Below are 25,992 nucleotides of genomic sequence, written 5' to 3'. Positions count from 1 at the left end.
GGTTTAACGTCTCATCTGAAAGACGGCACCTGCGACAGTGCAGCACTCCTTCAGTACTGCATCGGAATGTCAGCCTAGATTTAGTGCTCTGGAGCGGGACCTGAACCCACAAACTCTTACCCCATTCCTTTTGTTTTGTAATTTTCCTCTCTTTCTTTCTTTGGTCATGCAGTCAAGAGGATGGGCACACAGCTGCCAATGCTTCCTGTAATCTGCCATTAAGAGGTGTCTGGGACTCTCCAGATATGACCCTCCCCTCTCTGATTTTCCCTCCCCCAACCCATTGGTAGACACTGAAGGTTTTAAGCTCCATTTTCCTGCTCTCCACGGTTCAAATCAAGAACTGAGCACAGCAAGATCCATATTGATTCCAGCTCCATGGCATTGAGTGTATGTAAAGCTTGGTCTCCTTTCACTTATGGTACACTATTTGATTTAAAAGCTACACATGGGAAAGGGTGAAATTTTAATCGATATTTTTCTCTCATTTTAAAGCTTTCTTTCCTCTCTTCCTCAGGAATGCTTGTCCCCAAAAAAGCACATTAGCACTTGTAGCACCAGTTACAATAGATGGAAATTATTCCAAATGTTATAAAATCATGATCTTCTCAGGCAATTTCCAATCGCCATGGTAACATCTACAGTTTCTGGGTCGTTTACGAACATAAGAACATAATAAATAGAAGCAGGAGTAGGCCATACGGCCCCCTCGAGCCTGCTCCGCCAGTTTCTCTGACAACAATAGATATTTTGTAAGAACACTGGGTATCTCGTCAAATATATGCTCATTAAATTCCTGATTAAGGAACCATCTGGGGTTAATCGCTCAGTTTGGGTCTAGGAGTGAACGATGCCTAAATAGGATCGTCAAACTGTTTTACATCACCCAGTTTGGATTGAATTTGAGTTCACCCTCAATCAGGAGACCCACTGAGAGAATAATCTGTTGATAAATCATCAAAGAAGTCAGGCAACAAGTGATGAACTAACAACTAGTTCTGGTCACCACATTACAGGAAGGATGTAATTGCACTAGAGAGGGTGCAGAGGAGATTTACGAGGATGTTGCCAGGACTGGAGAATTTTAGCTATGGTGACAGATTGGATAGGCTGAGGTTGTTTTCCTTGGAACAGAGGAGGCTGAGGGGTGGTTTGTTTGAGGTGGACAAAATTATGAGGAGCCTAAATAGAGTGGATAGGAAGGACCTATTTCCCTTAGCGGAGGGATCAATAATCAGGGGGCATAGATTTAAAGTGATTGGTGGGATTAGAGCAGAAATGAGGAAATTTCTTTTCACCCAGAGGGTGATGGGGGTCTGGAACTCACTGCCAGAGAGGGTGGTAGAGGCAGAAACCCTCAAGTCATTTAAAAAATACCTGGATGTGGACCTGAAGAGCCGTGACCTGCAGGGCTACGGACCAAATGCGGGAAAGTGGGATTAGGCTGGGTGGCTCGTTTCTCAACCGGCGCGGACACGATGGGCCGAATGGCCTCCTTCTGTGCCGTAAATTTTCTATGATTCTATAACTATTTGTTAACTACAAATCACAATTATCACTGCTTAAATTTAAACATTGAGTATACAAACTATTAAAAGATAGAAGTAGTTATAGACAGGGTAACCTAGCAATTTGAATAGCAAATAATTAATAGACAGAGTACTTAATGAAATAAATAACAGTGGTTGTAAAGCCAAGTCAGTAGTGTCACTGTAACTCAGCATTAACTGGATCACTGATTATTAAATTGTAGTTGAGATCAGTGTCCCAGACTATAGTGAATTGGTGAGATTAATTTAGGATTAAATTTCTTAGATAGTTGACAAGTTAACAACATTGGATAGCTAGTCTATTGAATAGATTAGAGTTTATGAGCTCAATTTTAAAAGGGCAGTGAGGGCGGGTGTGATTCGCAGGCGCCAAATCCGGAAGGCAAGTAGACGGGTTGCGATCGCAGCCCTAATGAGGCCAATTAAAGCCTCTTCCGGGTTTGGCGCCCAGTAGCCAGCCTGATTGACAGGCTGACAGCCGACAGGAACTGTAAATCCAAGGTGGGGGGAGAAAGAGAGGGAGAGAGAGAGAGACCTCATTAGCCATTGCGAGAGGGAATGGTGGGGTGGGAGACATCAGAAGGAGGGGGGAGAAGACATCGGACATCGGAGCAGGGGGTGCAGGTGACATCGTTTGTAAGGTATGTTTATTAATTTTTTTACAATAGGAAATGTAATTTTATTTAATTTATTTGCTTTATTTTTCATTGATCCGGCCCTGCGAGAATCGGAAGCTGTGGGAAAGCCGCCCGGGTAAGTTCAAAATCTTTTAAAGTGGCCAATATGCCAAAAATAAAGTACCTTCAGAACCTCAATGAGGTTAATTTGCTTGTTTAAATATCGGGAACGGCACGCGCACCCAGATGTACCTGGACTTTCATTTTAAAATTAAGCCCTATATGCAGATGGTTAGCAATGTTTCCAGAGCTTATACAACCTTGCCCTTATGGGCCGGGACGGTGGCGTTTGCTTCTGGAATGTTGAATTGATGAGCCCCTTAGGCCACAGGGTTATCTATTCCACTCGGGTCCTGAATCCACCTTTGCACAAGTGACTCTCTGAGCTAGCTGGCGTAACTCTCAACTACCTTAATCCCGGACAACTTGTACAATTAAGTTACACACTTATCTCTGTCTGTAAATGACTGGGTGAACCATACAATTTGACTTCTACACTCTCTCCTACTCTCTGCCCCAGACATGCTTGGTACTTGCAGATTGTTCTACATCTGCTAGGTCTGGAGTACCTCAGAGGCAGGCTAAAGAGAATCTTCTAACAAAGAGAATCTAACGAAGACAAGGAGGGAAAGCATTTGATCTGATTGTGAAACGGGGGCAGGAGGGTCCAATTTTGCGCGGCTAATACAACCAATACCATTTTGGCTCGGCCGATATTCAGGCATCCCTAACAGCTGCCTTAAACAGGCTTGAGATTCCTTGCATATACTAATAAGGGGCCCAAAGACCTGTTCAAGGACCCCTCTTTGAAATTGGTCAGCACCGAGCAGAGCATGCGCAGGTTTCCCCATTTTTGCTGCCGCCTAACCAGCGGTCCTTAAAGGGAGCACCAACAAAGAGTTAAATTTCTTCTTTTTAACTTACCTTCATGTGGAGTCAGGAGGAGCAGGAGTGCAGTCGGCCCATGCTCACCCCCATTCCCTACTCGTCCTTCCCCCTCCCAGGATCTATCTGAGGGGCGCTGCCAACGTCGCAGCCGGCCCCAGTTGGTGGGGAGCCAACTGGTGAGCAATTGATGTCAGCAGCTCTTTGGAATTAGGCTGATGAGGCCTGAGGCCCAATTTTGGATGAGTTTCGGGCCTCTGGCTTCTGGCATGCGCTCCGAGCGAGTTGCCTATTTCAATCCCAAAACGTGCCTAAACCAATTTCTAGCCTAGAGAGTCTGCTGAGAGGTGTGGCAAAGATTCAAAAGAAAACCCCTTTCTATGCAAATTTCTATGCAATATTAGGTGTGCCTCGGGCCTATCCATTCAGGCGAAGGGATCGATCCCTGAACCCCCTGCTACACCCAATTTTGGGCATGAACAAACTTTTCCCCCATTGATTATTCATGGTCCTTACTGAAGGAATTATTAGTAAAAATGAAATAGAACAAATCCTGTTTTTACTGAGACAAGATTGCATACTTGTTTCTGAGAAGCATTTCATACCACGAGATCTGCAACAAGTATTACAAAGAGAGTTATTACACTACTTTGCAAACTATCTCCAGGCCTCTAGTAGTGTAGTATGCTGCTCTTATATTCGTCTGTTCCTGTAAGTGATTCTGTTTATAATCACCTAAGGTAGATAAGGTGGTTAAGAATGCATATGGAATACTTTCCTTTATTAACCGAGGCATAGACTATAAGAGCAGGGAGGTTATGCTGGAACTGTATGAAACACTGGTTAAGCCACAGCTTGAGTACTGTGTACCGTTCTGGTCACCACATTACAGGAAGTTGCACTGGAGAGGGTACAGATGTTGCCAGGACTGGAGAATTTTAGCTATGAGGAAAGATTGGATAGGCTGAGGTTGTTTTCTTTGGAACAGAGGAGGCAGAGGGGTGATTTAATTGAGGTGGACAAAATTATGAAGGGCCTAGATAGAGTGGATAGGAAGGACCTATTTCCCTTAGCAGAGAGGTCAATAACCAGGGGGCATAGATTTAAAGTGATTTGTAGAAGGATTAGAGGGGACTGAGGAAAGGTTTTTCACCCAGAGAGTAGTGGGGGTCTGGAACTCACTGCCTGAGAGGGTGGTAGATGCAGAAACCCTCAACTCATTTAAAAAGTACCTGGATGAGCACCTGAAGTGTCGTGACCTACAAGACTACGGACCAAGTGCTAGAAAGTGGGATTAGGCTGGGTGGCTCATTTTCGGCCAGCGCAGACATGATGGGCCGAATGGCCTTCTTCTGTGCCATAAATTTTCTATGATTCTATGGTCAAGGTGGAAGGAAAAATGTTTTATTTCAGTGTGAGGCAGTGCCCCCAAATCTACAGGGACTCTTGTATTTAACAGATGCTCCTGTGTAAACCTTGGTACATGTGTGAAAGGAACAAAACCAACAGTCCCTCAAGGTTTTGTATCTCTATTCTCACTCAGTTTCAAGATGGCCACCATGGTTGGGAACTCATTAAATGTCTGCTAAGATATGTTTCTAGCACAGCCATTTTAAACAATGTAGCTGAAGTTCCCTCAATGGTTTTGTGGAGATCTGTACTGTGTGTGTGTGTGTGTGGTGTTTGTGAGCCATACACAGCAGGATGGTCCTGGGTTCAATCCCCGTACTGTGCTGAGTTCACTGTTCTCAGGAAGGACAACAGTAAGAAAGTTGTAACTAGCTTCAGTGCCTCTGAGCCTTGACTGTGGTCCCCACCCAGTACCTCGCTCAAGTGATTGCTCTCCGTGCGTGAGTCAAGGCAACAAGTGTCAACAGGCTATTTGCTCATGGGAGGGTTCGGGAGGCATCCGAGTCGACCTTGTTCACGTCCTCATTCAATAAATACTTTTCAGCACCTCACTGGATGGAGATCAGGAACCGAAGCCCTGGTCGATTTTTCTCCCTCCCTATTTCATTGACTTCAACGGAAACAAAAATCAGGAAAGATGTAAAACGGGCCGACCATTTGCTATCACTCATTTTATGCCATCACACAATGTCAAAATCTACCCCACTGAGTCCAATTATACCTCCCCTACTACAGTTCCTGGATAAGATCAGCTAACTGAGCACCGACCAGGGAACGAACCTGGAACCTTCTGGTCAGTTTGGCTCGGCCCCACACCGAGCAATGAATTAATCAGCAGAAACATTGGGCAAAGTTTTCTTTTAACCATTAATTACTCCTGATGGTGAGTGACCCTGTGTGAGAATGCTCTTGTGGCAGGTGGTGGCTGCACTTATAGACCATGGAAAGTTTTTTGAGCTATATAAACAGTGCAACCTTGACACAAAGACATTTATTTGTTTACTTTCCTACTTAGAGCGGGGAAGCTAACAGATAGCAGCATTATTAAAATGTCTGCAGAATCCAAAAGATAGCAGCCGGCAGGATATATAAAGGTCTAAATCCACCTGTGGGTCTCTCGCGGCAAGACAGCAACACGGAGAAAGGATGTACCAACTGCTCCTCATTGTTCTACTCACAGCCAGTGGTAAGTCACCAGAAAGTGCCCTCCATTCAAACATTATATGTAATTGCAGAAACATGTATAAGCAGAGGCATAGAGTACAAAAACAAGGAAGTTATATTAAACCTTTAGAAATCACTGGTTGGACCTCAGCTGATCTATTGCGTCCAATTCTGGGTACCACACTTTAGGAAGGATGTCAAGGAGAGGGTGCAGAGGAAATTTACCAGAATGGTACCAGGAATTAGGGACTTCAGTTACATGGATAGATTGGAGAAGCTGGGATTGTTCTCCTTAAATCAGAGAAGGTTAAGGGGAGATTTAATAGAGGGGTTCAAAATTATGAAGGGTTTTGATAGAGTAGATCAAAAAGTTGATAGAGTGCCCCCACTCTCCCTCCCTCCCTAGCCCAAGGTTGCTGAGGCCATTTACAGCACCCCTACCATTGCCCTAAACGAGGACAGCTCACTCAGCACAGACTGGGAATCGAACTTGAGACCTTCTGGTCTGTATAGTTCAGTGTGATTACCCACTGAGAGATTGAGGCACTTCATTATTTTGACTGGTTATGTATTGTAGCAGTGTTTATGGCTGAAGATCTAAGCACCGAAAAATACCCAGGGCAGTTTTTTGCTCCATTTGTTGGTGAACAAGTAGATGAGTATAAAAGGACATTCACTGCTTTACACTCAAATCCACATTATTGCTAAAATTAGGGATTGAAGAGAAACTTAGCCCTCAGGGAACTGTGAGGCAGATTTTCAACACAATTGGCTACAGCCGTATCTAACTTTCATTCACATGACTAGAAAAATAAATTATCTTTTTGTACAATGTATTGCACTGCTAATTTGGCTTTCACTTCTTAAGATATATTTTTCTCATCTCCTTTCATGAAGAAAGTTGGGGGTAATTTTGACTTTGTGCGATTGTGTAAATCAGGCAATAGCGAATCGGCAGCTCATTTTATGCCATCGCACAAAGTAAACATTACCCCCATTGATTCATAGTGGGGCATGGTTCCACTGGTGCAAGCAACCCTCTGGTATCTCACCCAAGTGACCATTCTTTTGAGAGAGATCATTACGGGGACTGTGTGAGACAGTGAGACACACTGTCCTTTCCCAACACTGACATCCCTCACCGTGTTATGCACAAAGTGTTTTTTTAATATAATTTTAAAATTAGAGAAAGGAATATGCTGATAGGGTGAGATGAAGTAAAGTGGGAGGAGGCTTGTGTGGAGCATAAACACTGGCATAGACCTGTTGGGCCAAATGGCCTGATTACACTATGTAATGTAACAATGTAATACCACTGTATTTGTGAAGCAGACATTTGCAATACCTAATCTACATATACAAATTAAGACTTATCTGCACCCTACATTTATCAGAATCAACAGCTAGTCTTTGATTTCTGTCATTCCAGCTTATGGCTGTGGGCACACCAGCTACCCTCCATATTCCTCGAGGGTGGTGAACGGAATAGATGCAAGGCCGTACAGCTGGCCGTGGCAGGTAAGTCAACGTGGAACTTTAAACGAGAAAAGCTCAAATGCCGTAAATCTGAAACAAAAAACGGAAAATGCTGAAGACGCACAGCAGGTCGGTCAGTGTCCGTGGAAAGGACAGAGTTGTCTCCACAGGGGCCGACTGACCTGCTGTGTGTTTCCAGCACTTTCTGTTTGCCTTACAAAAACTTTGAATGTTTTCTTTTAATCGAGAAGCCTAGAGGAGGGGCTGAGGCCCACAGGTGCAGGCCGGCACGAAGGTTGAAAAGAGTTGGGGAGATGGTGAGGTAAATCAAATAGTCACGCTTGGATGACCATCAAGTTTAAGTGTTAAAAGCCTGTAGGTTGTAAAGGAAGGGAAAACTGAGGAAAGCAATGAGTTCCACAGATCTGAGGCTCTGGGAAAGGTTGAGTTAGAGAAGGAAATGTGGATGAGTATTAACGTCAGCAGAGTGTGCATACAGGGAGGAGCAATAGTACATAGGGTGCTGGATTTGGAGCTTAGGAAAGGCAGAAAGAACCTGCATTTATATAGCACTTTATTACATCCTCAGGATACCTCAAAGTGATTCACAACCAATAAATTATTTTTGACGTGCATTCACTGTTGTTATGTCGGCAAACACAGCAGCCAATTTGCAAACAGCAAGCAGCAAATCAGTTGACCAGTTAATCTGTTTTTGGTGGTGGCTGAGGAAGCTATGTCAGTCAGGGCACTAGGAGAAAACCCTGCTCTTCTATACATGGGATATTTTACAGCCATTGGAACAGGCAGACAGGGCCTCACTTTCAGGTCACACCCAAAAGAGCAGCATCCCTGACAGCGCAGTGCCCCCTCAGTACAGCACTGATGTGTCAGCCTTGATTATGTGCTCAGGTCCTGGAATGGGCCTTGAACCCATCAACTCTGCCTCAGAAGCAAGACCGCTACTAATTGAGCCAAGCCAACACCTGGGAGAAACAAGAGGGGAAAGCACAGAGAAGCTTTTACCAGAGAGAGAAAAAGAGACAAGAAAGAGAGGTTAGAAAGCTAGAGGTGAGGGAAGCATCAGCGATGAGGATCACCCATCAGGTAAGAAAAACATGCATAGGACAATATGTTAGAGAAGTGAAACCCTAACCTATAATTTTGTTTACTGTTAGATTTCTTTGCAAGTCGGACGTGGCAGTTCATTTTCTCACACTTGTGGTGGAACTCTAATTGCCGCAGATTGGGTTATGACAGCAGGCCACTGTATCTCGTGAGTACGACTGCCCTATCAAATTGTTTTCTTCCTTCCTCCGAAGATTCGATATATCCCTGAAGTAAACATGATTCAGATTTTACTCTGTTCTTTGTTCATAGCTCGGGACGGTCTTACCGTGTGGTACTGGGAGAGTACGACAGGGATGTTAATGAGGGTGGAGAGCAGGTTATAAGTCCTTCCAAAATCGTCGTTCACCCTGGATGGAATATAAACTGTATTGCATGTGGGTAAGTCCCAGCATCTATGCAAGTATCTACTCATTATCGTTGCAAATTTTTAATATGTTCTTGCTTGTTTCAATACATCATGCACCACTGTTTATTGTAGGAAAGCTATAAGAATTGTAAATTATTATTCAAAGCAAAATTAATATTGCCACTTCAGCGATGATAGATTATTTATCGATTTTAAAACTTCTGTAACCAGCAATTAAAATTCACAGCAGGTCAGTGAAAACCTGAATGAGAAAGCAAGTCTTTTACATTTATAAACTGCAACCTGCTGTAAAAATGCATTCCTGTCAGTGCCGACCACAGTTCATGGAATCGACGGCCTGATTTTCCTTGCTCCGCTGGCACCAGAAACGCATCTTCTTGTAGGTCTTAGGAGCTGCCACCTGATTCTCTGGTTCCACTTCTGCCTGATTGGAATATAGGAACGGGAGTAGGCCATTCAGCCCCTCGAGCCTGTTCCACCATTCAATTAGATCCTGGCTGATCTGTATCTTAACTCCATCCACCTGCCTTGGTTCTGTAACCCTTAATACCCTTGGCTAACAAAAATCTATCCATGATGGAGAATGATGGCAGGTGGAAGTGGAATTGGGGGAAACACAGTACTTGAAGGCCCGTGTACCAAAGCCAGCACTGAAATACAAGCTGCTTTTAAAATGGTACCTTTTTAATTTGGTTTCTGGGAGACTGGAAATCCCTGTTAAATAAGGGAGCTGGATTTAGGCGTGTAAATAGCCAGCTCATGGATGCTGGTCTCCCAGAATCCAAATTAAAGTGGCACCAATATAAAGCAAAACTTCGAAAGATAAGTTAACAATCCTCGATCAGGACTAGCCTTGATCAGGACTGGCCCCTTTGCAGGACTGGCTGTGACAAAGCAGCAATTTGTGGGTTTAATAGCCCGTAAATAGATCCACTCACCGGCTATTAAATGCATTAGCTGCCTCTTAGTGAACATAAATTATCTGCAAACTGGATCTACATGCATCATTCTCTCCTCTGGCCCTCTCTTCTATAAAGGAGATGTGATGTGGAGATGCCGGTGATGGACTGGGGTGGACAAATGTAAGGAATCTTACAACACCAGGTTATAGTCCAACAGTTTCATTTGAAAATCACAAGCTGACGAAGGAGAAAGCCTCCGAAAGCTTTTGATTTTCAAATAAAACTGTTGGACTATAACCTAAAGGAGATGTGTTGAACTGTAGTACGCTGGCCACATAACACACTCCAAGCTCAGGCAATCAGCCCTCATAGCTAGGGTTGCCAACTCTGGTTGGACGTAACCCAGGAGGTTTCATCATATGACCTCTCACCTCCAACCTCCCCGCCCCCGTGCTCCCGCCATCGGTCGCCTGACACATCAATCCTCGCAGCGCAAAGCCTTCCCATGCCCATTGTAAAACAAACAGACTCTTCGTAACTCATTGGGATAATTGTTGATTGTCAGTCAAACAGTCTTTTTTTCTCACCTTCAACTGAAACAAAACACACAATTTTTTTAACACCCTGTTAATTTTTCTTCCGGTTTGCTTCCGGAGATTCATCTGTAATTCCCGGCGACTCCAGGACAATCCTGGAGGATTGGCAACCCTAGTCGTAATTCAGGCAACTCAATTCTAATTGTGCTTATATTTCATACTCACCAATTTGTTCCGTTTAAACAAACAAATAAATAGCCCTCCTCCCAATTGCCTCCCCCACACCCCCAGACTCTGTTGAGTCGTCAAACTCGGCATGGCGCGGTTGGTTGAGGCCGTCTCGAAATTAGGCCTCGGGCCTCATCTACAGGCTATCTCATTGCTAAATTATGTTTTGCACCCATTTTGAGCTTGAAAAACAGGTGCAATGCGAACAATTTCTACCCCAATTATCTGTATCTGCACTTATCCCTATAACTCTCAATCCTAACCAGATATTATCCAGATCTTTGTCAATCGCCACACGATTTATATTAAACCTTTGGATCTTTTTGTTTACTGTCTACTCCAAAAAGCCAGTACTCTGGGACAGAAAAAAAATTCCTTCCCATCTCCAGTCTTACTTGAGGATAGTTGACTTTAATCTTCTCTTCTGGTTCTCATGCTCACAATTAAAAATGAAATAACTCAGTTTCATCTAAATCACCTCTGCCTCTCTGCATCTTAAAGAAATGGATCAAATCCCCGCTCTACTTTCTTTTCTACAGAGAAAAAACAAGTTCAGTTCTGTGAGCCTCTCTTCATGACTTTAAATCACCCTAGTTGCTCTTCTCCGACCCCATTAATGTCCTTTTGAGGTTAGGGCGCATGAACTGCACATAATATTCTAAATGTATCTTCACCGATGATCTGCGCAAGGTTAGAATAACTAGTTTATACTTTACAGTCAAATAACAGTAAAATGGGCGGCTAAGGTTCCAAAATGGTGGGCGGTGTGCAAGTGTTTATTCCGTGCTGGAAGTGCACCAGCCGCCATATTGGTTAGGGCTGCTCAATAGGCCTGAAAATGGTGTTAGGTTTATTGCATATGCAAATCGGGGGCCTAACGCCTGTTTCAAGCCCTTTGCCAAATTGGTCTGTGAATGTCGGCAGCAGGCGCCATGTGCGCTGCGTTCAGTTTCTTCAGGCGGTCAGCAGCCAAATCAGCAATCCTTAAAGGGACCACTGGGGGCTACCACCCAAAATGTAAGTTCCACTTCTTTTACTTACCTTATTGTGGAGCCAGGAAGGCAAGGAGCCCAATCTTGTTGTCACCCAGAGTCCACACACACATAATTCTTGCAGGGGTCACTTGACAGCTATCAGGAGTGAGCATCAGGGCCCATTTCCCTTTCCTAGTTCAGGGGTGCCAAAGTCAAAGTCGATCCCTACCACCTGGCTCAGCAGAGCATGGGGGGTGAATTTCATTGGGAAATCTGCTGCTCGTGCACCATAATTTCACTGTAAGAGTCTGGGAAACCCCAGAAAAACAGCGTAAAGAACAAAAGAAATAGGAGCAGGAGTAGGCCGTCTGGCCCCTTGAGCCTGCTCCGCCATTCAACAAGATCATGGCTGATCTTTTACCTCAACGCCATTTTCCTGCACTATCCCTATATCCCTTGATGCCTTTAATATCTAGAATCTATCAATCTCTGTTTTGAATGTACTCAATGACTGAGCCTCCACGGCCCTCTGGGGTAGAGAATTCCAAAGATTCACCACCCTCTGAGTGAAGAAATTTCTCTTCATCTCAGTCCTAAATGGCCTACCCCTTAATCTGAGACTGTGACCCCTATTTCTAGACTCCCCAGCCAGGGGAAACATCCTCCCTGTGTGTCGAGCCCTGTAAGAATTTTGTATGTTTCAAAGATATCATCTCTCATTCTTCTAAACTTTAGAGAATACAAGTCTACTCAATCTCTCATACGACAATCCCGCCATCCCATGAATTCGTTGCACTCCCTCTGTGGCAAGTATATCCTTTCTTATGTAAGGAGACCAAAATTGTACACAATACTCTGGGTGTGGTCTCACCAAGGCCCTATATAATTGCAGTAAGACATCTTTATTCCTGTACCCAAATCATCTTGTAATAAAGGCCAACATACCATTTGCCTTCCTAATTGCTTGCTGCACCTGCATGTTAGCTTTCAATGACTCATGTACAAGGACAACCAGGTCCCTTTGAACATCAACATTTCCCAATCTCTCACCATTTAAAAAATATTCTGCATTTCTGTTTTTCCTACCAAAGTGGATAACTTCACATTTTTCCACATTATATTCCATCTGCCATGTTCTTGCCCACTCACTTAGCCTGTCTATATCCCCTTGAAGCCTCTTTGCATCCTCCTCACAACACACATTCCCACCTAGTTTTGTGTCATCTGCAAACTTAGAAATATTACATTTGGTCCCCTCATCCAAATCATTGATAATAGATTGTGAATAGCCAGGGCCCAAGCACCAATCCCTGCAGTACCCCACTAGTCACAGTCTGCCAACCTGAAAAAGACCCGATTATTCCTACTCTCTGTTTTCTGTCTGTTAACCAATTCTCAATCCAGGCCAGTATATTACCCCCAATTCCATGTGCTCTAACTTTGTTCACCAACTACACACAAAGGGTTGTAGAAGTTTGGAACTCTCTTCCGCAAACGGCAATTGATACTAGCTCAATTGCTAAATTTAAATCTGAGATAGATAGCTTTTTGGCAACCAAAGGTATTAAGGGATATGGACCAAAGGCAGGTATATGGAGTTAGATCACAGATCAGCCATGATCTTATCAAATGGTGGAGCAGGCACGAGGGGCTGAATGGCCTACTCCTGTTCCTATGTTCCTATGTTCCTAACCTCCTGTGTGGGACCTTATCGAAAGCCTTGTGAAAATCCAAATACACCACATCCACTGGTTCCCCCTTATTTATTCTACTAGTTACATCCTCAAAGAACTCCAATAGGTTTGTCAAACATGATTTCCCTTTCATAAATCCATGTTCACTCTGCCAAATCCGATTATTATTTTCTAAATGTCCTGTTATCACATCCTTTATAATAGATTCTAGCATTTTCCCTACTACTGATGTCAGGCTACCCGGTCTGTAGTTCCCTGTTTTCTCTCTCCCTCCTTTTTTAAATAGGTGGGTTACATTTGCTACCCTCCAATCTGCAGGAACCATTCCAGAATCTATAGAATTTTGGAAGATGACAACCAATGCATCCACTATCTCTATAGCCACCTCTTTCAAAAGTCTGGGATGTTGATCATCAAGTCCTTAGGATTTTAGTCCTTTTGAGATTTTGGCCCTTTTAGTCCCATTAATTCCTCGAGTACTATTTTTTCACTAATACTAATTTCTTTCAGTTCCTCATTCTCACCAGACCCTTGGTTCTCTAGTAGTTCTGGGAAGTTTCTTGTGTAATCTTCCGTGAATACAGACACCAAAGTATTTGCTTAATTTCTCTGCCATTTCCTTATTCCCCATTATAAATCCTCCCGTCTCTGTCTGTAAGGGACCAACATTTGCCTTCGCCAGTCTTTTCCTTTTAACAAACCTATAGAAGCTTTTACAGTCCGTTTTTATGTTTCTCAGGGTCTCCATAGCTTTTCCACCAAAGTCATGGCAGGCAATCGGGAGAACCCTGCAGTCAGACATTCAACCCCCCCACCCTGGATCAAACCTAGAAGCTTCTTGGTCTGTAGGGTTCATCTAATCACTGGATAAACTTGCTGAGCCATCAGGGAAGCCCTGTTGATTGCGTTCTTCTGTTCTCATAATTACTCCTCTTTCCATTGAGTCTAATTTTCGTAGGGTATTGGAGCTGCTCTCATACAAATGTTTTATCACGCACTAACGGAGCAATTTTAACCTAGCCCGTCGGAAAAATGACAAGATTGGGTGCATTAAAACACTGATTTTACACCCAGCCCAATTTTACTCTCTGCTGAAGTCAGTGGAGAGTAGTATTGGGCAGGGTGGAAAACCAGCGTTCCACCCGATCCCATCACTTTCACGCCCGGCGAGTTAGGTTAAAATGATCCCCTAAATCTCTCTGCGTTTTTTCAACACAGGCATTAAACGGTTTAAACTAAACGCCTGCATTACAAAAAGAGAACGGAGACAATGGGCTCGATGTTACCAGGGCTGCGGGTTCGCGGCGTGGGTAACGCGCCCGGTGAAATCAGTCTGCCCCGCGCGCAATCGCAGCCTAATTGGATCCACTTACCTGGTCTTCCGGGTTCCCCGCTGCTGATCTGCGCGTCGGGCGGGCTGCGCATGCGCAGTAAGATCTGTCAGCTGGAGGAGCTCTATTTAAAGGGGCAGTCCTCCACTGACAGATGCTGCAACAAATAGAAAAAATTACAGCATGGAGCAGCCCAGGGGGAAGGCGGGCGGGAGGAAGCGGCCTGCCTCTGCCACCAGGAAGGCCTGGCTCGAGGTGGCAGAGGAGGTCACCAGCACCACCAACATATCGCCCACCTGCATACAGTGCAGGAGGCGCTCCAATGACCTAAGTAGGTCAGCCAAAGTGAGTACACTTACTCATTCCCCTACATTCCATCTGCCACATCACTGCCCCCACCCCACATCTCCTTCGGCACTGCCAACACTACTCTGTCACATCACCCCTCATACCCACTCAAAGCTCATCCTCATCTTACTTGCACTTACTCACCTCGCCAGTACTCATCCCGCCACTACCACTCAACCCAATCCTCATACAATCTCATGGCTCTATCTCATACTCACCCTCTCGTGCATCTCTTTCACAGTCAGCCTCACTCAACCTGCCACTACCTGTGCTGCAGCCACAGGGCATGCATCATATATGTGCAGTAGGTAGCGTAAGGCAAACATGTCTTGAGCATGAAGGGGATGCAGAAGGGTGTTTGAGGGTTTGTCATGGTTTTTACTTATATTGAATTTCTGACCAACTCACATTACATATCATATTGGCACCACTATTGCCACGTCTTTGCGAATCTTGTCTGGTTTGTGCAATAATGCCCTTTCCTGAGGATCGCAATGAAGACCCACAACTGATGACACCCATTGTGTCACTGCAGAGTGGTGTAGGTGTATTTGCAGGGCTCTTTTGTGGAGACGTCGGCGATGTCCCCGGTGGCACCCTGGAAGGATGCGGAGGAGAAGTTGTTGAGGGCAGTGGTGACTTTGACAGTGACAGGAAAGAAGATGGTGCTCGGGTCAACCAGGAGCAGCTCGGCATGAAGGAGGCTGCAGATGTCCACGACTACATGTCGGGTGACTCTGAACCTCCGTGTGCACTGCTGCTCAGAGAGGTCCAGGAAGCTGAGCCTCGGTCTGTGGACCCTGTGGCGAGGGTAGTGCCCTCTGCGACGCATCTCTCTCTGCGGTTGCCCTCCCTTCTGCTGTGCAGGTGGATGTGTCACAGCACTGTGTTGTGGAGCTCCACGTGTCAGAGGTAGACGGCGTGGCCGGCGAGGCTGGTGATGCTGTTCGCCCTCCGAGGAGGTCATGACTGCAGCTACGGCGGCCCCCATCCGGAAGATGTACATCTGAGGGGGTCCGCAAGGTAGGTACATGTGTCTGGACCCCGGGGTAAGTGTGAAAGTTGGTGAATTTTCTTGTCAGGAGGAGGGTGGTGGAGGCCAAACTCTGTCCCAAGTGACACAGTGGCCTCCTGAAATGAGTGAGGGTCTCCCCCCTCCCCCCACCAGTCAAATGGACCTTTGCAGCTGCCACAGGCTGATGGCTGCAACACGTCCATTTCAACTGGGAGTGTTTCCCCCAGTATAAGAAACAGTCCTAGTTGTCTATAAAATCCCACCCCTCCTCACCTAATCCCTTAATCAGATCAGTTAATGACCTGAAATAGCACAATAAATACTTTCAAGTGGCACCCCGCCGGCTTTAATTGCCTGCGGGAGTCCCACATGCGGGGGCTGCGCGCGCACGTTGGCGCGTCAGTGGGGAACCCAGAAGTGGGTGGGTTGGAGCCGGGCTCCGGACCCGCTCCGGGATTCCCCGATTTTCAGAGCCCCCCCGCCAGGAACGCACCCGATAGCGGGGGCTAAAATGAAGCCCAATTAATGCGAGTGATGCAATCACATATATGGGAACAGAATGCAGCTGGAAAAATGTACCCCTATAAATCAACAGCATTGCTTAACATTTCAAGTAAAAGGGAAACATGCTTTAAAAATGATTATGTGATAGAACATTAAGCAGGAATTTCTACTCTTTTACAGGGATGATATCGCTTTGATCAAGCTCTCAAAGCCTGCAATCCTGAATGAGAAAGTTAAGCTTGCCTGCATTCCTCCTGCCAATTATGTTCTTCCCAATAACTATCCTTGCTACGTTACTGGATGGGGACGACTCTACAGTAAGTCACCACAAACCTTCAACGTTTTATTTTCTCTCTTCCCCCTCAGGTTTTTCTGTGCTGTGCCAAGTTTTTTTTAATTTATTCGTTCATGGGATGTGGGCGTCACTGGCGAGGCCAGCATTTATTGCCCATCCCTAATTGCCCTTGAGAAGGTGGTGGTGAGCCGCCTTCTTGAACCGCTGCAGTCCGTGTGGTGAAGGTTCTCACACAGTGCTGTTAGGAAGGGAGTTCCAGGATTTTGACCCAGCGACGATGAAGGAACGGCGATATATTTCCAAGTCGGGATGGTGTGTGACTTGGAGGGGAACGTGCAGGTGGTGTTGTTCCCATGCACCTGCTGCTCTTGTCCTTCTAGGTGGTAGAGGTCGCGGGTTTGGGAGGTGTTGTCGAAGAAGCCTTGGCGAGTTGCTGCAGTGCATCCTGTGGATGGTACACACTGCAGCCACTGTGTGCCGGTGGTGAAGGGAGTGAATGTTTAGGGTGGTGGATAGGGTGCCAATCAAGCGGGCTGCTTTGTCCTGGTTGGTGTCGAGCTTCTTGAGTGTTGTTGGAGCTGCACTCATCCAGGCAAGTGGAGAGTATTCCATCACACTCCTGACTTGTGCCTTGTAGATGGTGGAAAGGCTTTGGGGAGTCAGGAAGTGAGTCACTCGCCGCAGAATACCCAGCCTCTGACCTGCTCTTGTAGCCACAGTATTTATATGGCTGGTCCAGTTAAGTTTCTGGTCAATGGTGACCCCCAAGATGTTGATGGTGGGGGATTCGGCGATGGTAATGCCATTGAATGTCAAGGGGAGGTGATTTGACTCTCTCTTGTTGGAGATGGTCATTGCCTGGCACTTGTCTGGCGCGAATGTTACTTGCCACTTATGAGCCCAAGCCTGGATGTAGTCCAGCTCTTGCTGCAATCGGGCTCGGACTGCTTCATTATTTGAGGGGTTGCGAATGGAACTGAACACTGTGCAATCATCAGCGAACATCCCCATTTCTGACCTTATGATGGAAGAAGGTCATTGATGAAGCAGCTGAAGATGGTCAGGCCTAAGACACTGTCCTGAGGAACTCCTGCAGCAATGCCCTGGGGCTGAGATGATTGGCCTCCAACAACCACTACCATCTTCCTTTGTGCTAGGTATGACTCCAGCCACTCGAGAGTTTTCCCCCTGATTCCCGAGGACTTCAATTTTACGAGGGCTCCTTGGTGCCACACTCGGTCAAATGCTGCCTTGATGTCAAGGGCAGTCACTCTCACCTCACCTCTGGAATTCAGCTCTTTTGTCCATGTTTGGAACGAGGCTGTAATGAGGTCTGGAGCCGAGTGGTCCTGGCGGAACCCAAACTGAGCATCGGTGAGCAGGTTATTGGTGAGTAAGTGCCGCTTGATAGCACTGTCGATAACCCCTTCCATCACTTTGCTGATGATTGAGAGTAGACTGATGGGGCGGTAATTGGCCGGATTGGATTTGTCCTGCTTTTTGTGGACAGGACATACCTGGGCAATTTTCCACATTGTCAGGTAGATGCCAGTGTTGTAGCTGTACTGGAACAGCTTGGCTAGAGGCGCAGCTAGTTCTGGAGCACAAGTCTTCAGCACTATAGCCGGGATGTTGTCGGGGCCCATAGCCTTTGCTGTATCCGGTGCACTCAGCCGTTTCTTGATATCACGTGGAGTGAATCGAATTGGCTGAAGACTGGATTCTGTAATGGTGGGGATATCGGGAGGAGGCTGAGATGGATCATCCACTCGGCACTTCTGGCTGAAGATGGTTGCAAAAGCTTCAGCCTTGTCTTCTGCACTCACGTGCTGGACTCCGCCATCATTGAGGATGGGGATGTTTGCAAAGCCTCCTCCTCCCGTTAGTTGTTTAATTGTCCACCATCATTCACGACTGGATGTGGCAGGACTGCAGAGCTTTGATCTGATCTGTTGGTTGTGGAATTGCTTAGCTCTGTCTATAGCATGTTGCTTCCGCTGTTTAGCATGCATGTAGTTCTGAGTTGTAGCTTCACCAGGTTGGCACCTCATTTTTAGATACGCCTGGTGCTGCTCCTGGCATGCTCTTCTACACTCCTCATTGAACCAGGATTGATCCCCTGGCTTGTTGGTAATGGTAGAGTGAGGAATATGCCGGGCCATGAGGTTACAGATTGTGCTGGAATACAATTCTGCTGCTGCTGATGGCCCACAGCGCCTCATGGATGCCCAGTTTTGAGCTGCTAGATCTGTTCTGAATCTATCCCATTTAGCACGGTGGTAGTGCCACACAACACGTTGGATGGTGTCCTCAGTGCGAAGTCAGGACTTCATCTCCACGAGGACTGTGCGGTGGTCACTCCTACCAATACTGTCATGGACAGATGCATCTGCAAAAGGTAGATTGGTGAGGACGAGGTCAAGTAAGCTTTTCCCTCGTGTTGGTTCGCTCACCACTTGCCGCAGGCCCAGTCTGGCAGCTATGTCCTTGTTGATTGAACGTGGAATTTCCAGCTTTTAACACTGAACAGGTTCAGAATAGGCCTAGGGCAGGGGGTAAGATCAGAGTTCAAGTACGGATGTTTGCTCCTCTGGAAGTTCATTGAAAACCTCAAGAGCTAGTGTCGCCCACATCATAAGTGGGGACAAAATGGACTTCTATTTTGATGTCTGGTTCCCATTTTAGAAATTTCTGGTCAGCCCACTGAAAAAAACTGGACAGGTAGAAGCCCAACAACAATAACTTGTATTTATATAGCGCCTTTAACATAGAAAAATGTTTCAAGGTGCTTCACAAAGGAGCAATCAAAAAAAAAAGAATGCCTAACCAAAGAAGGAGATATTAAGAGGGGTGACCAAAGGCTTGGTCAAACAGTTGGGTTTTTTTTTTAGTCGTTCATGGGATATGGGCATCGCTGGCAAGGCCAGCATTTATTGCCCATCCCTAATTGCCCTTGAGAAGGTGGTGGTGAGCCGCCTTCTTGAACTGCTGCAGTCCGTGTGGTGAAGGTTCTCCCACAGTGCCGTTGGGGAGGGAGTTCCAGGGTTTTGACCCAGCGACGATATATTTCCAAGTCGGGATGGTGTGTGACTTGGAGGGGAATGTGCAGGTGGTGTTGTTCCCATGTGCCTGCTGCCCTTGTTCTTCTAGGTGGTAGAGGTCACAGATTTGGGAGGTGCTGTTGAAGAAGGGTCTTAAAGGAGGAGAGGCAGAGGGGTTTAGAGAGGCAATTCCAGAGCATGGGGCCCAGGCGGCTGAAGACAGGGCTGCCAATGGTGGGGCAAAGGGAGGGGAGGTTGCACGAAAGGCCATAATCAGAAGAATGGATACTATGGGGAAGGGGGGGCGGTAGTTGTAGGCTGGTGAAGGTTACAGCGATAGGAGAAGCGAGGCCATGAAGGAATTTAAACACGAGGATGACAATTTTAAACTGGAGGTGTTGGGGGACAGGGAACCAATGTAAGTGAGGGAGCAAAGGGGTGATGGGTGAGTGGGACTTGGCGTGGGCAGCAGAGTTTTGGATGAGCTGAAGTTTACAGGGTGGGTTTGAAGATGAGAGACTGGCCAGAAGAGCATTGGAATAGTCGGATATGGAGGTGACAAAGGCACGGATGAGGTTAGGTAGAGAGACAGCCTGTTTCCATGTCTCTTCCAATGCCACTCTGTGTTTAGCTGTAAAGCCATGTGTTGAAGGCAGTGTTCAGTCATTCCTCAGTATTCCCTTTCCCCTATGAGAAAACATCTAAACCAGTTACCCCTGGGCAATGCCTCGATTTTAAAATTCTCATCCTTGTTTTCAAATCCCTCCATGGCCTCGCCCCTCCCTATCTCTGTAACCTCCTCCAGCCCTACAACCCTCCGTGATCTCTGTGGTCTTCCAATTCTCGCCTCCTGCACATCCCTGATTTTCATCGTTCCACCATTGGCAGACGTGCCTTCAGTTGCCTCGGCCTTAAGCTCCGGAATTCCCTCTCTAAACCTCTCTGCCTCGCTACCTCTCTCTCCTCCTTTAAGACGCTCTTTAAAACCTACCTCTTTGACCAATCTTTTGCTCACCTGTCCTAATATTTCCTTATGTGGTTTGGTGTCAAATTTTGCTTGATAACACTCCACATTAAAGGCGCTATATAAATGCAAGTTGTTGTTGTTAGTGGGGGAAGGGGAACTATGGGAATCAAACCATTGCCACATCAATACACAGTGACATCAGGCCAGTTTAGCACAGGGTATTATTTTTAATCCAACTTTTACAGCTGCATATATATTCTTGTTTTTGGATATATTTGACTGTTTATCATACAGACTGAAAACCTTTTATCTGGATCTTTACAGCTAATGGGCCACTTCCAGGAAAACTACAGCAAGCTCTTGTCCCAATTGTTGACTATCAGCACTGCAGCCAACGTGACTGGTGGGGCAGCACTGTGAAAACTACCATGGTTTGCGCTGGAGGTGCTGAAAAGGCCGGATGTAATGTACGTAATAATTCTAGGTATTTATGTGTGCTGATTGAGTTGAGAGATGAGAAAGTTTCTACCGTTTGGTTGATTGTGGACAGCAGGCACCAACCCACAACCTAATAGCATGTGATGAGAAAGTGTCAAGAGGCTCCCCTGATGCCCCAGTGAGAAAATTGTGGGCCGCTATCCCAGCAATTACTTTCAGCGGTGACCCCACTAGAGTTTGAAGGGTCAGTTGGAGGGCATTTTATTCGCATGGAGCCCGTGCCACTGTGGGTACATTTTGGGTGTTCGCCAACTCTATGCTGCTGGAAACTGTGGCACCTGGCTGCCATGAGGGTGGGTGGTACCCAGGTCCATCCCCTCCCAAGAGCCCATGCAGTTGCCCCCTTGACTCCCGCCCCCCCCCCCCCCCCACTGTGTAAATGGGAAAATTTTTTAAAAGTTATTACCCATATTTGGGAGTTGAGACCACCCTCTCACCCAGTGGGGCCCACTTACGCCCTTCTGGAGGCCGGTACATCTCACCTCATTGGGCGTACTGGCCTCCAGCCTTTCGCCAGGTCCCTTATGGGCTTGGGAAATTGGAATTCCCAGCAATAGGCAGATCCCACCCCCAAGGCTGACCAACCTGGCATATTCAGCTCCCAGCACCTTTCCGAGTGGTTCCACCGGACTCCCGCCGGAGTTACGTCAGGATTCTGGTGGAACTGATGAAGAATTTCAACCCCGTTGTGTGGTATGGTACAGAGCCAACCAGACCAAGGAGGCCCCAGCTTCGATCCCACGGTTTGGGTTCAGTTGGCTGATCTAGACTGGGGAGGAGATCAATGAACCAGGGCTTTTCACTTCTGATCGTTATGTGGTGAGTCCACTGTGTGTTGACATCAGGCAAACCATGATATCCTCTCACATTTGGGGGGATTTCTTTGCACGAGGTACTTTTGTCTTCCGTGTTTCAGACTACTCTTGTAGGTGAGCCCTAGCTCCTTCTGTCCCAGAGGGAGTGTTTTCACTTGACCAGATATCTAGGTAGATTCTTAGAATGCTCAGGGAATGAACAGAGAAGCCTCTTCAGTGTATTTCAGCTACTGATTTTATCACCTGATCCGATGTGATCCTTCTTGTATTCAGAAGGCAACAGAATAACATTGCACTAGACTTTGATTCAGGCTTTAAGTGACAAACAAATCTATTAAAAAATAGAAGAAGAGGTGAGCAATAGAAGTAACACAATATTATTTCACAGTTGTCATAAATCTTAGCTAGCTCCTGTGTAGTACAGAATAGTAAATAATTTACAATTATTTTATCTACACTAAACTATAAGAAATGGTTCCTTTTTATTTCTCACCGTCTGGCCCAACTATTTGAAGGATTCAGACAGACTCTCTGATTTCAACAAGACATATTGATAAATAGCTTTAAAAAGGAACTGGGACCAAACAAATTTAAATAACCGCTGCAAAAAAATGTTTTAAAGCTGCCAATCAAGCACATATTGAAACAAATCCCACAAGATGTTTGTAGTTGAATTGAAAACTTTGGCCCCTTTTTCAGACACCAGACAAAGACAATCCAACTAAAATCTGCAACAGTTGCATCAAGTTAAGGTGGGACATGATTTCTGCGAGTGAAGTGGATTTTTAACCCCATATGTGCTGTTACACAACTAAAGAGGTGGATACCATGTTAAATCTTAAGCAAAAATGCTTCATTTTTGACACAATCATTCATGGAACAATAGCCTTCCAACGTTCACTGTCTCTGCACACACATGGAGAATGCTCATTTCAGCAAGGTATTTTGGAGATCGTCCAGCCCTCGTGGAGCCATGCCCTAATGTGAGTTGTCACCTTCAGGAAAGGAGGGAATTAAAAAAAGAAACTCAGCAAAACTTCTTGCAACATTTTGTTTCGTTTTTTGCAGGGAGACTCTGGTGGACCTTTGAACTGCAAAGATTCTAACGGATTATGGTACGTCCATGGTGTGACCAGCTTTGTGTCATCTAGGGGATGCAATACCATAAAGAAACCCACTGTCTGGACTCGGGTGTCTGCCTTCAATGCCTGGATTGCTCAGGTAAGTATCATTTCCAAGTAGGAAGGAATATAAATACTTCTCTCTTATTATTGCAGAACTCAAAATCATAGAATCAAAGAAATTTCAGCACAGTAGGAGGCCGCTCAGCCTGTGCCTGTGCTAGTATTATCTCCCCACTGGACCGATCTACTCTAATCCCATTTCCTTTGCCCTTTAATAGTTTTCATTTACAATTATTTACCTAATTCCCTCTTCAATAGCCACTCGTAATGCATTTCATGTCCTAAAAATTCTCCTGATGAACAAAGTTCTTTTGAAACTCCCTTTTATGTTTCTACTATTAATTCTATATTTATGCCACTTGTTACCAATTTGCCACCAGTGGAAATAATCTTTCACTGCTTATCACCTCAAACCCTTTCATAATTCTAAATGCTTCTGTTAGATCACCCTTTAACTTTCCCTGCTCTAGAGAATACAGCCCTAGTTTTTCAAGACTCTCATCATAACTATATCCCCTGATCCCTGATATCATCTTAAGTTCCTTTTCCTTGGCTCCACGACCCTAGAATCATAGAATGGTTACAGCACAGAAGGAGGCCATTCAGCCCGTTAAGCCCGTGCCGGCTCTCTGCAAGAGCATTCCAGCTAGTCCCACTCCTCCGCCCTTTCCCCGTAACCCTGCAAATTTTTTCCCTTCATGTACTTATCCAATTCCCTTTTGAAAGCCACAAAAGACTCCACCACCCCCTTTCATTCCAGATCATAACCACTCGCTCCGTAAAAAAAGTTTTTCCTCATGTCGCCTTTGGTTCTTTTGCCAATCATCTTAAATCTGTGTCCTCTGGTTCTTGACTCTTCCGCCAATGGGAACAGTTTATCTCTACTCTGTCTAGACCCTTTTCTATAATTGGGTGCCTAAAATTGCACACAGCACTTACAATTGTGGCCTAACCAATGATCTTGTACATATTTTTCATCAAATCTTACTTTTGTGTTCAATGCCTTATACATTCAGCACAGAATCCCACTTGCCCCCTTTACGGCTTGAAATGTAATGGACATAAGATCAAGTAGTAGACAAGGGAGCCTACAAGATATCCACTTTTGTTTATCGTGGTAATTTTGCAAAGCTTTGCTACCAGCACAGAGCCTCACTAGATGGGTCGAGATAGGGTTGAAGCACTGTAGCCCCAATTCTCCGACCTGCCATCAGTGAGTCTGTGCTATCAATGGAGCCTCACCATGAGTAATTGTTAATACAATCTTGCAATCATTACCTCAATGTTCTACTGAGAACAATTAAGAGATGATTTAGATAAGCAATTGGAAAACATGGATTTAAATGTTTTCATACCTGCAAAAGCCCAAACGAAGATGAGGTCTTCTTTAATGGCACGGTCAAACTGCTAGCACTGCTACCAGTCAGTAAGGAATTATATTGTCCACACCTACCGTGTAAGTCAGGGAAAGCAATGATATGTACTTATACATTTAAATGAACGGCCAGAGCATTGCTCAACATCCGCTGACTCTGGGTTTTTATAGTTCGAAAAGAGCTGACTATCCCGTTAGTATTCTGTCAATCATGCTGCATCCAGTGTGCAGCAGTGTGAGATCAGCTGCTCCAGGTAATCGCATATCCTTAAAAAACAGATGCAATATTAACGTGACTTTGCACATTTACATTGTTCATCTTGTAATAGTGTTGCATGAAAATCACTTCACACTGGCAAAAGACAGCCTGGACTTTCGACTTTTGGTGTAATTTACCAAAAGGGCTATTGATGGGTATTGGACACACCAAAATCAAATTGTGTTGTGTGCACCCAGTTCGCCAAGATCAGCTGATTGGCAAAGTACCAGGTGCAGATTCGGATGGGTGTACGGAGCAGACTTGTGGTAGGAGCCAAAAATTGCTTTTAAGTGAAGCTTATAGGGACGGGGACAATTAAAAGGGAGTGTAAAAGTTCTGAAAGCCATTGGAGAGCCAAAAAAAGGCATCTCAACCCATTATCAGCTATCGCCAAGGTTGAAGGGATAGGGGAATAAGAGGAGACGGGCAAAAATGAAAGGAATGGAAATACAAGGTTCGGGCAAGCATTCGATGGCTGCTGAAGCGGAGGTGGTGCCGCATAAGATGGTCACAAGGATGGTGGTCCTCCATGCCAGCCCATGGCACCATCCCCAAAGGTGAGCATTGCAGCATGCCAGTAATAGCGGTACCACTAACAAAATACAGAGAACCAAGAGAGGTTGGGTATTTCATATATTATAGAACAGTTACACATAAGGAAGTCTCATCTTCAAGACCCAGACATACATACTTATGCATTCATCTGAGAGGCAAGTGTTGTAACTACTCTTTAACTACTTTCTTCCAGACCATGGCCAACAACTAACGGAAGGAAAGAATGACTTTCAACAAACTGTTGACCCATAATGAGCAATAAACTAAATCATGAAGCGAAACATGTTGTCTGTTGTTTTTCTGAGTCACTGCTGTAAATTCTGGTGAATTTTCAGTCTCCATTAACCTGGAGATGTTGCTTTGGGATGTTCTAAACTCAGCTTTAAGGCTTTGTAACTATTTTTCTGATTGAGATACATAGTTGAAGGGCTCAAGGCCCACAGTGCCTGATAACCTCAAGGTTGAAGAAAGCAAGAAAGAGAGAAAGGAATGAAAAGAGAAAGAGCTCTTGAATGACACTGCTTCACACTTCTCAGAACTGACTCATGGTGCTTCACTTACAAGGTGCTGTTCTGAAGTACAATGATTATTATGTGGGCATGGGCACATTTTGTGCACAATAAGAGCTCCCAAACAGCAATGACATGAATGACAATTACTCGGGAAGTGGAGGTTGAAGTGGTAAATGACGTCAAGTTTGGGGTTTACAAGTCTGTTGCTTGAGAAAATTGATGGAGATAATGAGTGCTATAGTCTTCGGCTCTGAGAAACATAGTTGTAAAAAATTGTAAAGAAACTACAAGCAAGGGAC

The 25,992-nt window shown here is 45.4% G+C and overlaps 1 protein-coding gene across 2 annotated transcripts; it reads left to right on the top strand.

Annotated features, from left to right (window-relative positions):
* The first annotated feature begins 725 nt into the window (after window positions 1-725).
* Window positions 726-25,458, top strand: LOC137301179 (proproteinase E-like). 2 transcript variants are annotated; one of them, XM_067970638.1, is made up of 10 exons: window positions 726-752; window positions 2,276-2,303; window positions 5,538-5,708; window positions 7,116-7,204; window positions 8,341-8,438; window positions 8,543-8,671; window positions 16,373-16,509; window positions 20,820-20,962; window positions 22,877-23,029; window positions 25,375-25,458. In XM_067970638.1, exons 3-10 carry the CDS (start codon window positions 5,669-5,671, stop codon window positions 25,390-25,392), a joined length of 807 nt encoding a protein of 268 aa, XP_067826739.1. In that variant the 5' UTR covers window positions 726-752; window positions 2,276-2,303; window positions 5,538-5,668; the 3' UTR covers window positions 25,393-25,458. The 2 variants fall into 2 exon arrangements, with proteins under 2 accessions (XP_067826739.1, XP_067826738.1); XM_067970637.1 differs by lacking the exon at window positions 726-752 and having other exon boundaries at window positions 2,252-2,303.
* Window positions 25,459-25,992: the final 534 nt, after the last annotated feature.

The sequence above is a fragment of the Heptranchias perlo genome, chromosome 32, assembly GCF_035084215.1.
Source record: "Heptranchias perlo isolate sHepPer1 chromosome 32, sHepPer1.hap1, whole genome shotgun sequence".
NCBI lineage: Eukaryota > Metazoa > Chordata > Chondrichthyes > Hexanchiformes > Hexanchidae > Heptranchias > Heptranchias perlo.
The sequence above is the reverse complement of the archived record's forward strand: the minus strand, read 5'-3'. Positions and strand labels throughout refer to the sequence as shown.

Coding starts and splice junctions, on each gene's coding strand:
- LOC137301179 (XM_067970638.1), top strand. CDS start 5,669: ATGTACCAACTGCTCCTCATTGTTCTACTCACAGCCAGTG. Junction 5,709..7,115: donor TGTTCTACTCACAGCCAGTG/GTAAGTCACCAG, acceptor CTGTCATTCCAG/CTTATGGCTGTGGGCACACC. Junction 8,439..8,542: donor ACAGCAGGCCACTGTATCTC/GTGAGTACGACT, acceptor CTTTGTTCATAG/CTCGGGACGGTCTTACCGTG.